Source organism: Gnatocerus cornutus, chromosome 7, assembly GCF_029298725.1.
Source record: "Gnatocerus cornutus isolate USDA-ARS CGAHR chromosome 7, icGnaCorn1.1, whole genome shotgun sequence".
NCBI lineage: Eukaryota > Metazoa > Arthropoda > Insecta > Coleoptera > Tenebrionidae > Gnatocerus > Gnatocerus cornutus.
Genome location: NC_142239.1, coordinates 15,665,374 through 15,684,156, shown reverse-complemented (window position 1 = coordinate 15,684,156; position 18,783 = coordinate 15,665,374). Strand labels below are relative to the sequence as shown.

At 35.2% G+C, this 18,783-nt stretch overlaps 1 protein-coding gene across 5 annotated transcripts in view; it reads right to left on the bottom strand.

Moving 5' to 3' along the window:
- The window catches only part of LOC148171551 (potassium voltage-gated channel protein Shaw-like), a 28,179-nt gene extending 9,615 nt beyond the window's left edge, over positions 1-18,564 (bottom strand). For all 5 annotated transcript variants that reach the window (XM_088042526.1, XM_088042527.1, XM_088042528.1 and 2 more), the window contains exons 1-3: positions 18,427-18,564; positions 2,968-3,195; positions 2,393-2,525 (exon numbers count right to left, since the gene is read on the bottom strand). In XM_088042526.1, coding sequence (XP_087898652.1) covers positions 2,393-2,525; positions 2,968-3,161 — 327 coding nt within the window. In that variant the 5' untranslated portion in view covers positions 3,162-3,195; positions 18,427-18,564. The remainder of the gene's footprint in view (positions 1-2,392; positions 2,526-2,967; positions 3,196-18,426) is intronic.
- Positions 18,565-18,783: the final 219 nt, after the last annotated feature.

Sequence of the window (18,783 nt, the reverse complement as noted above, 5' to 3'; positions counted from 1 at the left end):
TTACCGTGTTTACACACCAGAAAGTCGGCCGTTATTAGCAAATCCAGCTCTATTTTGCAATAAAACTTCTGTTAACGCGACGTTGATGGATGTGGCTCGTACAACATATTAATCAGAATATTTGATAATGACAGGTACCTTAGTTTAGTCCCTAGACGCTTTCTTGCAGTTCCACAAATAATTCAACTAAAATCTTTACCTAGCTGTAATACCTTTCCAAACTACTGCATTGCAGCGATGAGAATTCCCATTTCAACTAATGTATTATCGGCAGTAAAACTGCTTTTTACGTCCAGTCCTGGCTTGTCTGAATTAAATACAAAGTTTGTAGGGCAGCTTAAAACTTCGATTAATATTTCATGTTTATCTAGAATGTATTCAACTGATCCCCACTCATCATTTGTTATTCAGGCCGACAAAATCGCGATAAAAACCAATGAGCTTGTAATGGAACCAAACGGGCAGAAATATTCATGTTTTACATCGCTATATTTCAAATAAGACTTACATTTATTTTACGAGCTACAAATGTAGTTGAAGCTTTCATGAGGTAAATATTCAATAAAATATGAAAGTAATTACAGACTTAAAATAACTTCTTGAGATTGCATCGTGGTACGTTCATAATGAAACTAAAAGAGATTTTAACAACACATTATTTTACGTGTTAATGTATTTTTTATTTTAATGCTGCTGTTTCATTAATCGATAACATCACAATGCAGGAACGGAATATGTATTAATTATTGCTTTGAAATATGCATCGTGTCAACGCGAATCTCGGTACATTATTCCGCTCTCTGCATTTTGTTTGGTCAAAAATTTGCTGGAAAATTGGTTTCAACAGATTGTTTGTTGCCATTAAAAAGCAAATTACCTAATACAAATTATACAAGTTTTTTTAATTAAACAATAATAAACTACAGTCTACACTGCCAATCCAATAGCTTACCCAATTATTAAAACAGAGCTCGACTTCTTTCATTTTATGCGTTTTCTCTTATCAACATCCAATAAATTTATTCTTCTTAGTCGATGACCAAATTAGCTTAAAATGTTTCCAAACAGTTTTGGATGTCTAGCCAATGAATAAAATGTTACGATTGAGTTAGTTGTTCGGTTGCATTTTTTGTTATAAAAACTACCGCGATATAGATAAAGCGGGCCAATAAATAGATTCTTTTTTAGGTTTCAATCCCACTTCAATCAGACACTCCATTTTGTTATGAAGATTGGGAGGACCTTTAAATGAATTCTAAAATTCTCTTTTGTACTGAAACCTTGTAATTATAAATAATAATTATAAATAAAATTTTCGGAAATACTAATAAAACTTTGGTAAATTTTTTTTAACGATAGCCCCATAAAATTTGAGCAGTTTACGACTTTTGCCACTCTAAAATTATTTTCAAAAAAATTAGTTCTCCAAGAAGTTCTCAAAGATACCATCGTATCGTTAAAATTAAACAAAAAAATTTGAGATTTACTCATTGCAACAATCGTTATTTTTGGAAATCAATCACATTTTAGCTCGTATCTGTTTTAGAATAATAATAAAAATAATAGAGATAGCTGCCCCTACTTATCATATCACCTTTAAAGTTCGCGCCCAAATTAAAAATTACTAAAATTATGACATTTAACATGAACTGAGTTATATCACAAACAACATTTTACCAGTGTGAATGTTGAATTTTTCCCGTAAATTTACGCGAGAACAAACGAAAATGAAGCTCAAATAATCGTTAGGTCAGACCCGTGTAAACTACGCGGTACATAATTAAATGTACTACCCATTAGAGGTTTAACATTTCATTTTGTAAATTTTAAATTCCCAAATAATTTAGTTTTATTTTTATGTATGAATGCAGTAGTCAACACACAAGATAATTGTATACAAAATAACTTGTTTGGTTTAGTTAATTAAAATTTGGCTAATATTCTTTCATCTTTATTTAATTTCCCCCCCGCTAATTAATTGTCTACTTTAAAACCAGTTGTTTAGGCATGAAAGACATTCCATTTGAAAGTCCTTTTTGTTTAGCAACTCCGATCCTTAGCACACAAATTGGTCTTAAGCGTCCTTTACCCAACAAAAACTTCATTCCCCCACTAAACTCCCAAGCAAACACATTTTAAACGCAAGCAACCTAGAAATGCAAAACCCACATTAATATTTAACTAATGATCAATTATCCTACACCGTTTAATTTGTAAATACCTGCTCGCGTTCCCTTATCGATTAAACCCTAACTCGTACTTTTCTCTCTGAGAACAAAATCAAACATCGCTCCAATTGTAGAACACATAGTAGACTTTACCACTCTCTCGAGGGCTCATCTGGCTAACGATGCAAATCCAAAACCAATCCAGAAAATTATTTATGTCTCACCTGGGTGTCTCTGTGGACGCTGTATGTGCTCCAACAGCAAGGCTCCACCTGGTTCGAATCCAATCCCCAGAACTCCAACTCCTCCTCGAACAAAGGTCCGCACACATTCGTCGGATAATGCAGCTTGCCAGTTCTGCGGATTAAAAACGAAAACAGAAATTTATGACAATGCGGCAAAAAGTGGGTGAGAAATAAAAAGGGTTTAAATTATGGACGGAGTGCTCGAGTGAGTTTTGATAAGCTGCCATCTGTTTCTAGTATTCTTCAACGAAATTCGTTCTTATTAATTTTAACTGCAGTTGATTGGAACAGATTTAATAACAGCACCACAAATATCAATATAAAGTCGCTCGAACCACCTCCGTCGAAACCCGTATATTTTCCGCAACACGGCTATTTACCCCCGTCATCCATCACCCCGATAAAATAATTTTGAGGAAATTACATAATAATTAAACAACGTACGCTTTCCTGTCCGTCGCTAGCGCAATAACGTAATTAATTACACGAAACCCCGCTAAATCCGACATGATTCATGTAATTTCAGCTTATTAATTTCTACCACCACAACTCACCGGTAATAGTTGAGGATTTGCGCGAAAACTCCAGGATGTCTGTCGAAAAAGTACTCGTTCAAGATGGGATCGTAATTGGCCAAAGCTTCAGTAAGTCTGCTGAGTCTAGTCGCCGGAATTTTTTTCAGGGTTGCCTTATAGGTTTCATAGCGAATCCCGCCAACGTTCAAAATGATACGGTTTTCGCCATCCATAACACCAAAGCATCCTTACAGGAAAAGCTTCATTCTGAAAATAAAAACAGAATGCCACGTTTAATTGAAAGTGGAGAATTGGTATGACAACGCTGAGGGTTGAATTTGTTTCAGGTTCAACCTCTGAAATATTCAGGACTTAATTTTCAGCGTACGTTTACACAGAATTCAACTTGGGATACAGACGGCGGTGGCTGACTTCTGAATGGGGGCATTCGCACAGACATGCCAACATTACCTGAAATAATTTAATGGGACAACAGTGCATTGGCGCTGCATGAGTTTATCCTTCGATTCCTAGGGAGATAACAAAATATGACTTAACAACAGACAATTCAAAAGTCACTTTAAACTGTAAACCTGAAATTCAAGATTCAGAGTTTATAAAGTTGAGTTTCAGTTTTCAGTTTCTTCAACTTTCTCTTTCTCAATTTCCGGATTTCTGAAGTGTTAAATTTGATTATTTGTGTCAACGATTTAGGTACGTAAAGACTGCAAACTTAAGCCCTTAATTCTGAAAATCTACATTTAAAAAAAACAAAACTTGGAGATTTGAATATATTAAGATCGTTTAAATTAGAACCTTAAAAACTAGACTGCAGTATGTGAATTTCCACCATTTTTGATGACATGAAATAATTCATTTGGGTATTTAATATTTTAGTTTTCCACACAAGAATTTTCTCAAACTGTAATCACCTTGTTCAAGAGTGTTGAAACAATTTTCTTGACTTTTCCCTTTAGACTTCTTTGCAATCCAATCAAATTTTCTTGATTAGAGAAGCCACAGAGTTTCGACCAATCTATTGGATCTCCGACGAACTGCAGCAAGTTGTTTACACTTTGTCTAACCATAAATTTAGTTCCTCTTCTTACTTTTAATCCTCCATTTGCAATTTGGTAATTCTTAAAACTTTTACTTTCAGCAGAAACAACGAGAAAAAAATGAGAAAATTCAGTAAATAAAAAGAAAAGAACAAAAGAAATTAAAAGTCGAATGTTCGTTCCATGAATTATTTTTATTTTGCAGGTAAATGAGAGCCTCTTTTCAAGATTAATTTCAAACGAATAGGGAATAAAATAATTTTCCACCTGTCAGCGGCAGAGCGCCGCCAAATTTAAGACACAAATCTCTCCGAAACGTTTAAAAACTCCAAATTGCGTAATTTCGAATTAAAAGTCTCTCTTTTCCGATTCACAATTTATGTTTTTTCTCCAAGTTCTTAAAGCGTAACCACGACCGCCTCCACCTCCATTATGAAATTAGGAAGTTTCCGGAAGCTTTGCCAACGTTTTTTTTTTCGTTTCACCACCAGTATAGCCACCTTTACACAATACAAACTTCAAAGCGATTGATTAATCCTCTATACAGAAAGCCAGGGTGAATTATTAAGTCAAGTTTGATTAAAGAAGAAAAAAATGAAGAAGATGGATGAATGTGGATTGAAACCCAACCCCTAACGTCATCGCATTTTAATACACGATTTTCCCTCGTCCACGGTTAGTTCTCCCACTTTTATCTTTTAATTAACTCACATCCTGCTGTAATCCTGCAGGAACGAGCCATTTTGAGTTTTTCAGCGAGTTGAAGACTTCAATTTATAGGATGAGTGTCGAGATGTTTGAAAAAAGAGAAATTAAAGAGGTTCGTGCGCCATTCATTACGATTAATTTAATTTGGTGAAAGCCATTTAAATTCTTTTCTCCGTTTCTTAGTCAATTTTTCATAAATCTGAAAGTGTCACTTTGGAACGGATCGCCGTAGAAATCCCAATTTAATGAGGCTGAAAGCTCAGAGTTTTCTATGAAACTTTCAGAAGTTGGAAACAAAAATTGAAATTTGCCACAAGGGTTACGCACAACAAATGTTTACGAAATATTATTAAACTTTGTAGATTTAATTACCGATAGAGCTGGAGGATTATCTTTCGAAGTTCAAATCAAAAAGTATTGAACTTTACCAAAGTTTTAATATCAGGGGCTAAGTTGGTCCTAATTAAGTTCAATTACACTTTTTCGGTATCTCTGAATAAGCTTGTGATCCTTAAATTAACTAAATTAATGATAATTTTGATTCCACGAGTCTGCAATGTATGCACGAAAGATCAAAGGTGAAATATAATTATCTCGTAATTTCAGCATTTTGTTATTACAAACATGTAAATTTTCCAATTAGTACAAAGAATAATTAATTACAAATCCACAAAAACAAAAACGTTTTTGTCGTGTGTGGAGCTTAAAAAACGTACGTTTCACAAAAAGAGCTTTTTTGTAAAGCCCTAAAAAACTGTTAATGTAGAGACTAAAATTAACAAATTTAATTACAGAATTTGAAAACCTGCAAAAACAATTTTTATGGTGGATGCGCCGGGGCAACTTCTTGTTTTTCCTTTAAAGAAAGTTCCATTTTCCATCTAGCTTTCCGTTGTTTGAAAACAAAATTATTGATGACATTGCACCTCCTCCGCCAACAAGGAAGCATATTCACCTGCACCGCCGCTCCTCTCGGGAAATCTTTTTGTTTTATAAGGTTGGCGGAAGTTAGGGGTGGCGGGTAGATCTTGCTATATTGGGACATCCACTACGGTCAACTTGGGGGTTGCAATAATCCCACCGTCGTGACATAGACTAATAATCAACAAGATGTTACCGCCGCAGACAAATGTACTTCTTACTAGTTGTACGAAGTGATAAATTTATAATTTCAAGAAGGATCATCTGGCGACGTAAGTGGGATTAAGTCGTGAAGCGTAAAGACAAGAAGGTTATGAATATGTATAGTTGGAGCACAGCTAATCGGTTAGAGGCGTGCTTAATTCGATTTGTATGGTAATAATATCTTTTAAGGACAATGTTCATTCGTTTGGAAAATATTTGCGCAGGATTAGAGATTTCAGTAGTGAGGAAAACTTTATTAATATTAACGCTAAAAATAGAACTCTTACGTTCTTAACGAAGCAATGTCAATCTAATCAAGAAAATTATCTCTCATTAGAAAATATTTGAAATGGCAATTGCCAGGGAGTCACATAGTTGTAATAAACCTCTTTCGCCTTTGTGTGCAGGATTAGACAGTCCTCGAGTTGGCAATTTAGTGGAGCAGTGTTCCCACTTGCACACTATCATATCACCCGTAAAACGCCCTCATATGGTTAGTGGAACTTTTATTACTGACCATTTGCCAAACGCTGAGATCGTTGTTATAAACAGCAAAACTGAATTCCTGCAAAATTAATTTAGTTTGCTATCTACCATATTGTTTATACAAATTACTGTCTTTTAGAAAAACTTGCTAGGAATCTCGTTACTCTCTACACCTCAGTGGTCGGGTAAATTCAATTACATATTCATAGCCGACATACTAAGAGCTTTCGTTTGATGTAAAACATCCATTTTCTTTTTCCGTACACGGAGATTTTCCCTTCAAGGAAACTTAAATAAAACACAAGCCAATGCATTTGCCAATTTCAATTTTGGATAATAAAAAAAAATTGTAATCCAACAAAAATCACAATACTTTAATGTTACTTCAGGTACTTTTTAAGTTTAAGTAAAACTGTCAGACCAAAAACCCCAAAAATAACCCCAATATTTATCCACGCCGTCGATAAAGCTCGCTCTAATAAACCACCGTCAAAACCACACTTTTTCAGTCATCGCTTTACGAGTTTCGAAGACACTCCCGTGATAAATCTCGCGTGCAACTAACGCCCCATTTTGCAAATTTGACCGAAAATGAGGTGCTCGAGAGCTATTTTTCCGTAAAAATGTCTGATACTTTGATATACGACTGTCAGAAGTTTGTACGTGCAGTGCATGTTATGATAGTCAGCTTTCAAAGAAATTCCTTACAAATATAAAAAACGATTTGCAAACGTTGTGTGGATTTGTCACCGGAAATCTCTGTTTGGTTTTATGATCGTCGATTTATCAAGATTTTACATAGAAGCACGTCTTGCTTCAAAGCTCGCCTTTTTACGAATGAAACCGTTGAAAGCTTTTGTGTAATTATCCTTGCATCTGGACAAGTGACACGAATTGTACGATAATTCAATTCGAGCGAGTTAAGCTCCCATGCACCGACGAAATTTCTAATTTAGGTTGAAACGAACGCAGACAGTGGAGGAGTTCACTTGAACAGGCAGCTTTCATTTAAAATCAAGCTCAGTTTTAACTTTTGACATGATTAAACTAATGATTACGAGCTAATGTGACAAATTAAGTCAAGTAATGGCAGTTAAAAATTTCCCATTTATTTTTTACTTTTATTGGTTATTTATGGATTGTTAAATTTATTATTAGACACACAATTACTCGAGCTGGGGCCTGATTGGAATTACAAATTTTATGAATTAATAACTAAAGAGGCAAAATTTTACAAGAGAATCTAACTCTACTTCTAATTCTTTAAATTTCCCATAAATACAGACACGAGCATTTTCAATCCCACAGCAAAACCAAACATTTTTCGCAAATTGATGCATGAAGCTCATGAAAGTATGTCTTTGTCAGAATTAATGCAACGAATATTGAATAATGCATGAAATATGCCGCAAGTCAACATGACCGAATTTATTGTGAATATTGATAAATTCATGTTTTGTTGTGTCACCAGGATTCCAGTAATGAACAAATTCCTTATTCAGACTTGATTTAATGTCAATCTGTCAACATGTCAGAAAATGTCACAAGTTTCGTTCGCGAAGACAGGAAGCCTCTTAGCCCGTCTAAACTACCACCTGAAAGTATCAATCGTAGTATCAGAAAGAAACCCTCGAAGCTTCAAATTCTACCAAACTCTCAATAACATTAAGCAAAAGCAGTATGAACAAGTAATGTCAGGATCCACAATCATTCATTGTTTTAGTATGTTCAGGTAAGTCTTCACTAAATAAGAAGAGACGTGTCATTCAAGTTACAGCGTCTACTACGAAATGGTGATGACAATCGTCTTTTTATCTTGTCTGATTTTTTTCCCGATGCAAGTCGCTTTTGCAAGAAGAGCGACTTCGCTTTTGCGAGGCGTCAACTTATGTTTAAGCATTTTATGTCTCTGTGACATAATTCTGAGGTTTAGAATGAGCTACGTGGATGCGCAACGAGGGCAAGTTGTGATGGTGCCAAAAAAAATCGCGAGGTTTGCTCAGGTGGAAAAGTGACCAATTAGTGAGAGTAATTTTGTAGGAAATACTTGACTAGTTACTTTTTCCCCGACTTCTTATCGAGTTTTCCAGACGCTTATTTCTTTTCTAAAGAAAAAAATTTAGTAACACATTGCGTCGGAATGTTAAGTCTCTTAAAATTGGTACGAATTCGTACAAGCTACCGTTATGCCTTAAGAACTGCAAAAGTACAAAAAGAACCCTACTGACAATACCACTAATCTTGACCTTCCAGTTCTACAATATGAATAAAGTAATCGTCAGGATTTGGATATTGCTAATTGTGGCGTATATAATCATCCACTGGGTCGCCTGTGTTACATTCTTCTTACCCAATTTCCGCCAGTACGTAACAAATCATTATTACAACAATTCTTGGTTGTACAACCGCCACCTTTTCAACGCAACAATAACAGAACAGTACGTGGTTTCTTTTTACAAAGCTTCGGCTTACATACTCTGTAAGTCTTGACATGTTTCTGCAGCCTTGACAGAATGATAAAGGTTATAGGTATCAAGCAAGATTCGTTACAGCATCTAGCTTGGGAAGAACAACTTTTTGCTGATTTCTGCTACTTGGGAGGAAAAGCGCTGACTTTTTATGTCACGGGTACCACGAAAAATAGTGCTAACACAAATAATGTCATTTTTTAGTAAAGTTGATAGGAAGATTTACGAACCGTTGGTCGTTAGAAACTAGGTTCCATCAGTTCATGCAAGAAGTGAATGCTTTCTTAGCGAGCCTTCAAATACCGATGGCACTACGGAAAAGGTTGATTCGGTTTTATCAATATAAGTATCAGAATTCGTATTTTCAGGAAAGAACGATCAAAACCCTAATTTCAGGTGCGTAAAAACCTGAAACCATTTTTGCAAACCTATTTTAATAATAAAAATGTAATTTGAACGATGTAAACTATTGATTAAATTCCAGAGCGTGTCCGGCAAGAAATCAACGTAAATTTTCTTCAGAACTTCATCGAAAACGTGAAAATCTTCAAAAATCTCCCCAACTCAACCCTGCTGAAGATGATATCGCATCTCCAGTTGGAGATTTTCCTCCCTGGAGATCTTATCATTAAACATGGAACCGTCGGAGAGCAAATGTACTTTATATCTTCAGGTACAGTGGGAGTTTTCACCGCATCAGGCAAAGAAGTAAAAACCTCCCCAAATCCCCAATTTAATTTAATAGCGGATGCATAGGTTTGTCATTTAAGCGATGGAGCCTACTTCGGTGAAATCAGCTTACTTATACAGAACCAAAAAAGGACCGCTCACGTCTCCGCAATAGAAATCTGTGAAGTCTACAAACTCAGCAGAAAACGTTTTAACAGCTGTCTGCGACCCGAAAAACAACTAATCCAAAACATGCTAAAAGAAGCACTCGAAAGAATGGAAATAACGAATTTCTACGAGGACATTAACGTTAGAAACTACAACTTGTAATTTAAGTAATAAAAATTCTCTCAACTGCCATTATCTCGAGTTTACGCTGACACTTTCTTGCATAAGTAGTTTGCTTAGCCACTGCATAGTTTTGATGCTATACATTATCGCCAACATCAGCTGGGTTCTAATTCACTGTCGGATCGATACTGGTCCACTTCAAATATTTACGTTTCTATTTTGTTTATGATGATGAAATTTTCTTTATTGATTTATCTTCTGAAGGAGTCGGGTATCGAAATTCGGCTTGAACTTGAAGGTTTCACGCAAATCTCATTATAGTGATGAGTTGGAAGAAGTTGTGGGGAATACGTCAACAAAAATCAAGCATTTTTGCGCTTTTACGAGCTTTCAAGTGGTGGAAATGAAAAGTAAATACGAGAGCATGAATTTGCAATGTCGGAAAGAATCAGAGGAGTGGAGGTACAACGATATGCATATGAATAAAAAGTTACATTTTGAGTAGTCTTAACTATTTATGCATATTTTTAGAATAAACAAGAGTCTGCTTTTACAATATTTCAGGACGAAAACTACCTCTTTCATATTATACCAATTTAAAAGATTTCTTTCACGGCCACCAAGGACCCATAAAATGTGTTTTCAGTACCACAAGCTCTTAAATAACTGCAGCGCAGCTATGAATATCAGATTTTTAAGAGTTTTCCGGAGGAAAATTCTCAGATTTCTAAGATTCATACATTTCATCGGTTACATTGGTTATGAGTATTACATAAATTCTTCATAAACTTAAACAAATACCGAAAATTGAAAAACATAAGTATAAAAACAACCACTACCCCCAAAAACTGTTTTGTTTCCAGCTGGAAAAAACAATCATCCCCGTATTTTTCCTCAAATTATTTTTTAATTCACGAAACCAAACAACACTCCTCCCTGAACGTCTCTCCACCCTTGCATTAAAAATATGAACTTTCTGTCGGTGGGCACGTGACAAATCCAATAAAACAAAGTGTATTTTCTTGTTTATTCAGCTTGATATTTGTCCGCGGTCTCCCAGCAAGCGTACCCTTTTATTTCTCCTTATTATTTGTTTTTGAGAGTTTGAGAGAGTCTGTTTATAGGAAATTCTCTGCTGTTATTGACACGAACGATGGCTTCGAATTTAAATATTTCAATGACATGAAAAAGACTTCAAAAAAGAGTTTATGTAAAACGGCGAAGCTATTTTTTAACGCCTAACTCCTGGCTTAATTAACTAGAAATATGCGGGATCTGAAAATGAATAGAAAACAACAGGTAGAATTTGTTGTTCGTTTTCATGTTGATTTTTTGGATGAGCAAATGGAAACATGTTTACTGAAAATGATGTTTATATCCGAGGGAAATGATGGAGGGCTTGGATTATACGCTACTTTCACATAAAATAAATACCGACTTGGTATGTATTTATATCAAACTTTTAACAATCTTCCTACTTAAAAGCGTCCTGTTTCCTGCCATTTCCTGTTGTGAATCTCGAGAAAACAATTCCTCAATTTCGAACCGGATGCACAGATTGGATTTTGCATAAAGCTCTCGACGGCTAATAATTGATTTATGTATGTTCAAATGGGAATAAGATGGAACGGAACCTGAAGATGCTATTACTAAGCGGTGTTGCCACTTGCAGATAAGGAACACTAGACGGGATTATGGAGGATAACAGAACAATTTGATCGTCTGGCCGAAATAATAACGTTTTTTGGACACCTAACTCCTTTCATGCCGTAAATTACGAGTTAAATCTTCTGTGATGCCATAAAAATATCATTAAAATGTGTAAATGGAACATAACCGCCTTTTTAGCACAATAAACACTCATTATGGCTTATAAAAATAAAATATAGCTTGTCTGCGAAGTTATCAAGAGTGAAATGAGCTTGTAATTAAAGAAAAAGTAAAAAAATATTCGTGGAATTATTTGGAGCTGATGATTCACGTCAGTAATAATAACAACCAAAAATGTTTACATTCACTGTCGATATTTCTCTAACATTAATAAAAATTTCAATTTAAACTGGAGCGCGATATTAATAATTTAAAAAGTGTATTTTTAGTACCAAAATATGTTAATAAAAGAAACGATGTTGCGAGCACCAAGTAAAAAGAAGAGGACTAATTTAAATTTTTGTTTAATGTAGGTCATATGTTTTTCTTGCTCACGGATGATAAATTTGAGCCATTTTGCCGTGTCATGTTGTAATTTGCAAAATGGATGAAACGTTAAGTGAAAATGACTATTAAACTGTTTTTGTCGGCTAGAAGTGAACAAAGAATTTTATATTAAATCCGAAGTAAAATAGCCATAACCTTTCCCACTGGGAACTTTTTTGTGGCGCCTCCACCATTTTTTAGCCCTGCGGGTGTTGAACAATTTCTCGTTTCCATACAACTAGACTTCAATGCAACTAACTTGCAACCAACTGGCGATTAACACGTCAAGCGTTTCATCAATTTGTTGCCAAAATGTGGGACAGTGGAAAGCACTCCCGCCGAGCTGGTGGAGGCTGCCGTCATTTAACCGAACAAAGGAAATCTAAATATGAAATAAACTACTGCAGCTATTGATTAACACTGTACCGACTAGTTTTGACGTCATGCAGTACCAAAACCTCAAAATGGCGCCTCCACCATAATTAAATTTTAGTATAAACTTTGTTGGATTATAAAAAATCGCTTAAATATATTAAATGATCGAGGCTACGACACTGCAGTAAATATTGACCCAAGTCTTCAATTGACCATAAATCGGGTATTTGCGGTCTGAAAGCAGCAATTTCATGGATAATGAGATCCTGAATGATGCCAACACTGTCAATAGTGTGGGTCCAGTTCCCATTCCTGAACTAAGGACTTGTGTTATTGTCTAAGGAAAATTACTCCCAGCAAGAAATTTATGACGGAATTTAATTACTGATAACGAGATTCCCATCTGAGAATAAATGACAACAAAGCCCGATTCTAACTTCCATAATTTATTCTTTCATTGAAAGTAATTTCCGGAACAAAACCCTCAACACGTCTTTTTGTATACAATCAATTGTCTCAAAATCGATCATCTGCGTTGATGTTATTGAAAGTTTCGTCCATCTTCCCAGCAAAGATCCAATCAGGCCTTTTCTGATCGTTAACAAGCAGTGGGTGCTTGGATAGCCTCAAGCTATATCGAATTAGTTCACTTGTTGCGTTTCGAAAACAAGAACCGACTAATACAATAAATGTTCGAAATAGAAAGGGCTACGACAATAAAACGTACATCGCTTGTATAAATTTAATCATTCGATCCTTCCATTACTGTATTACTAGCAAATCTTATCAGAGAACGCGCCATCTGGGCCAAGCGTGACGTCGCGACGTCAGCGGTTTCATCGGACTCATTTGACATAATCGGTTCTAATATTTGGGAAGGGGCGGTTTAAATAGGGGTGCACCAAAGTCAGGGATAAACCCATAATCATTTCAACAACTGACGTAACAAGATTTTAAATATTAAGCAGCCCAGTTAATAAATCTTTAAATTCTTAGATCTATGTTATTTCACATTAAATTTATGGGTTTATGGTTTTACTGATTTATCAGGTTGTAAATTCATAGGTTTTCAAACTTATTATTTTTAGGTCTGCTCCTTTTGTTTCACTTTCACTCGCTAAAGTATCTCAATTGTTCATTTTTGGTTGGCTCGAGCTGCCAACAACAACAAAAAAGGAAGAAAATATAATCAGAGCCGACAAATTAGCGAATTAATCGGAAAGAATTGTTTCTCTTTTTATAAAGTAATCATCTTTTAACGGTTTGTTTCTTTTACGTTTGTCAGTTTTATTGTAGTGTCGGATTCAATTTTATACAGTCGTAAAAGCCGAAAAATGAAGAAACAAATTGGTGCCAACAACGCTCCTAATGAAACCTCAGCTAACAGATGTCTCTCATTTCGGTGGTGTCGGTTTGACTGACGCTATAACATCCTTGAAAATGTTTAGATAAATGCAAACCTCTGATCATTTGAGACATTTATTAATAATAATCAAACACCACTAATTGCGGCAATGATAGAAAAAATAAACACGTTTTTACTTCTTCGGACTTCAAAGTTTACGGTTTATTTATTCTGTAATTTCAAGGCGAACGGTGGAATAATAGAAGAGGCCACACGTTTTTTCTTGATGGTGGCAGCTCTGTTATTTGGCAGACAGAGCTACCAACACACTTGCTAAGACGGCATTTTTATTCAAGTCGTATTCCGTGGTATTATCACATTCTTTGTTGGTTGCGAGTGCAAAAAAATGCCGTGTCACTGAACTTTGCGATGCGTTAACATAAATATGCCAAGTTTGCATAAAAATGCCCCCATTCTACCAGGTAATGCGTTTAAAAGACCTGATTATCACCCCGATTTTATCTTTTCGGGAAACAAAAGTCGCTTTTATTATTGCCGAAATATTTGTATTCCAAAGCTGGAATGGAGCAAGTGAAATTTTAATTTATCGTCTCCTGAAAGCAATTTTCGTCGGAACCCGAATTTAGACTGCTGAAACTTTGAAAATACATTATGCAGAGAAAAGGGATCACCCTAAAAATACCAATTGGTTCTGATCTAATTAAAAACGAACTTTAAACTTTGCCAAATTGCAAGCAAATTTTAGAAATTTTTATTTTGAAGACGAAGCAAAAATTTCCAACATTCTTTACTGAAATTCGTAATTTAAATAATTTTAGTAGGTAGTACAACAATAAAATTTGAGGAAGTTACTATTTTTGGCCCGGATGTTAACTCCACTAAATTGCAAAATTGTAGAGCGACAGAGACAAATATTACAATTTTTTGTTTTTAAGCCAAAGCAAAAATTTCCGACATCCTTCACCAAAACTCGTAATTTTGGTAATTTTAGTGCTACAGCAATGAAATTTCGGAAATTGACTGTTTTTCAGTCGTGTATTAATAACACATTGAAACACTAATCCTGACGCTGCATTATTAAAAATGAAAAATGTTTTCAGTCGGATCTTTAATTAAGCCCGTGTTTCCGCTTTATATTAATTTCAGACTGCTTCATTTGAGATTTACATTAAGGAATCTTTTAGACGGAATTCGGAAAATTCGTTGCGTAATTATGAAATTAAGCCTGCTCATTATTACAACAATGTATTTCGTTATTTTGTCTTAAGAATCTCCAATTTAGTGCTTTGAAGTAAAATATCTTTCGAGTTTATAATTTAATTTTATAACACTCTCTCAATTGGACTTCAAATTTAATTAGTACGAGTCGTTACACTTTGAACGCTCTCAGGTTTCTAAATCCTTTCCTTAATTTTCTTTAAAAAGGCATTCGTCATTTTACCACCCACTCATTTCCGGCCCGTCAGTCACTCATTGACTAATGCACGTTGTTGTCTCTCAAATTAACCGCACTTCCAATCCACTTAGGACAATCCAAATGATATTCCATCTCCCAATCGATGCCGCCCCTGTTGACGTACGCCCATGAATAATTTCGGTAATGTAATTTCCCCGAAGTCTCCCTGCAAATCAAACCCAATTTTCCGTTTTAAGTATCATACAGTCGCGCACTCTCATTCCACTCTACCCTAATAATCACTGAACTTTCTCAAGATTTATTTATTGGTGGTTTGGTTTATCACCTCGTAAAACGAGCATAAACGATTTTTAATCGACTATTTGTTTCAATTTTGGTACACACTGCGACAAAACGATGATTCTGCAGACACGCCATCTGGATCGAGCCACGTATCGTGCCCTCTTTGAATTTATAACCGCAAATATCGTAAAATATTTATATTTTTTTATTGCTCAGTTTGCTAACTTGCCGACGTATTTGTGGTTTATGGGGTATGAAAGATGCGAGCTTTTATCGGTTTTTAATACGGAAAAATTTCAGAATGTGTATTGTTTATGAGATGTTAAAGTTCGATGAGTTAATGATGACACTACAAACTAGATGGCGCCTTATAAAGGAGCACAATTTTTGTTAACGAAGAATGAGAAAAGACAAATTTATTCCAAAAAATTCTAACGATCGCTTTGTTCTTGGAGTATCAATAAACCTGTGGTTTTTTACACCGGTCATAATTTCGATTTACGGCGCCTCCACCATTGTACCTTTAGCTGACCGCTATAAAATGAAATGGCTCTATTTTTGTTGAGATGATTAAAAATATTTTGAAGGAGTCAAAGAGAATTTTTCTCTTCGTTTTGTGCGACCTTTTTTACTAATTTCTTCATCTCGTTCAGAACCATCTCAATTCACTTCCTTGAAAATCGTAAATTATCTGCCACTCTAAAAGAAATGACGTCTAAGTACACATTTGTAGTAAAAGAGTCGATCTTAAACGCCAAAGAGTCCGTAAATTCTGAAAACGACAAAGTTCATCACTGAAATAAACTCGTGTCATTCGGAAGGAAATAACAACTCGTGGCCTGCAAATTTAGTTATAGACGCATTTTAAATTTTTAAATTCCTCAAATGTGCAAAAATTCTGAAGCCAAAACAAGACGATATATTAGAGTTATTTGTAAACAAAGCTAGGCAAGCTTAATTTATTATGTTTGAAATGAGCCAAATCTAACACAACAAACTGTTGAGCATGTTATGTAATGCTTTTACGGCTTCAAATAGTCTCGATTTGGACGCATTTTCCCGTTTTTTATTCGCATCTATCGCCACTTGAAGCAAAATTAAAACCTCACGTCTAAATGGCAAAGAATTTAATAAACTGAAGCAAAGAATACCGACGCAGGACCTCAAGTTACAATAAAAACAATCCATCAATCCATAAATGTTCCTGGAACACCCGCTGCATTAAAAACTCGCTCACAATTTCTTCTTATCTCACAAGTTCCATAATAAATTTCCACATCCTTCCGGCATCATTTGCATTTTTGTTCAAATTGATTCCCAAGTATGCTCTTCTCCGAATTGCATCTCCGCTTTTCTAGCGTCGCGATACATTTTCACATTTTATTAATACTGACTAAAAAAGATTTTTTACTCTTTAGCTACGATTTAATATAACTCCATGTTCCCTCTCAAAGTATAACATAAGTTATAATAAGTTTTTGTAGCTTTGTGCTTTGAACATGAAATTGCGAGCTTAGAATTGGGGTCCATGTTTATTTATATTTTTCTTTCAGCGACAATAATTTCTTTCAAAATGTGAAATTCGCGAGTGGTGGAAAGCTTTCTTCAAGCGTCAAAGAAATTCGGAATTGGTTCAGAAGGTAATTATTCGGCTTTTAGTCAAATCTGATTTTTTTTAATTTTAATAAAGCGCTTTCTAAACAAACTAGTAAAGCAGTAAAAGCTTGGATTCGACTCTGAAATCCTTATGATAATCTTTTAATACCTAACTGTCTTCTCAATTGCAAAAACGCTGAACGACGATCAAATTACCTCATTTTCTGCGACTGCTTCTAATTTCTTTTACAGCCTTTTCTAGCCAAGATAATAATAAGTTAGGAAGTTCCACATTTCTCTGCCAACTGCAGACATAAAAATAATTTCGATGTAATAAATAATGTTATCTGATTTGCTAAGCACAAAGCATCCTCCAACAGATGCATTATAACGATTATCTATGGTAGGGTCCAAAGGACTCTCTGAATAGACCTAAACAATTCGATTACCCCAGATTCGACAAATTTGACTTTCACAAACGGATATTTAATTTGCAGCTTTCTAAACCACTTAAGGAGCACTTTAAGGGCAAGTTTTCAGCAACGTCGTCGTTACAATGATTTGATTTTCTCGAAACGCTCTGCACAGTCCTCAGGAAATACTCGAGATATTTGGTAGATTAGAACTTATTTTTGGACTTATGGAAATAGATCTGGAAAAATATAGAGGTGTCGATAGGTGAATTTCAAGTTTCGTTGAAAATTAGTCGAAGAAGGTAAGGTCTGTTCTTCTAATTTTAAGTTCGGAAATAAATAACTCCAAGTCTAAATATTTGAAGATTTAAATAAAGCGGAGAGGAAATTGAATTTAACAAATTCCCAACCTACGGTTTCCTTTTCAATAAATCGAGCAAATTATCTCTGGTGTAAATAAAACATGCACTGTTCAGACAAGTTATGAATAACACACTGCAAGCTTCAAGCTTTAACAGTTGTCTTTTATGGCTCATATTTCTGAAATGATGCATTATGCCATTATTTATATCAGTCCGGGTCGTCTGCAGTGCATCGAAAACGCAGAAACCATGTTTCATGAATAAAGTTACAATAAAAATTCAAAAGAACTTGCGGCTATGCCAATATAAAACCTCCCTCGAGTACCACAGAATGGAATCTAATTATCGAAATGTAAAATGAACGCGACGCAAATTATCTCCATAAAAATATTTTCCCGGGCCGTAAATTTCCCCCCAAAACCCTCAAACATTCTTTTCTGTTTTTTCAGTCAACTTTAAAGCTCGTTTCAAATTCCTAAAAGTCCTAAATTTCCACTGCAAACCGAAACGGGCACAAAAACAACCACTCGAATTTTATGGATCGAATTAGGAATCATTAAATTTATTTTTACATTTCCATAAAACTGCCGTAATCCACACACGACAAAAAGTCTGAAATTAATAGTCGGCGTCGCACATTCCTCATAATAACCAAAAAGTTACTAACCAAACTAATGATTTCTTACCTTTTTGGCAGTCAAGACGCGTTTCGACGTTTGAAAAACAACAATGCAAACTTATTAAAAGTCGCGGCAACTCGAAAAGACGTAAAGTTTGGTTGCAGCGTCGCGACGCCCTGCCCAAACGCCACTCGAACGTCGACTGAATCACGCCTACTGGATGCTGGATGCTGCGGGACTTAGAACGTTTTGCACACGCGGTCGTTACGCTTTTTTTCGCTAATCACCTTTTTACTTTTGACACTGCGGACCTGGATTGCGGGGCAAGAAAATTACTTAAATGAATAATAAAATTTGTTTCTAAACTTAAAAAAACAGCCCGTTTTTTACAAAATACAAGATTCTCTCAGAAAGTCTGGAGGA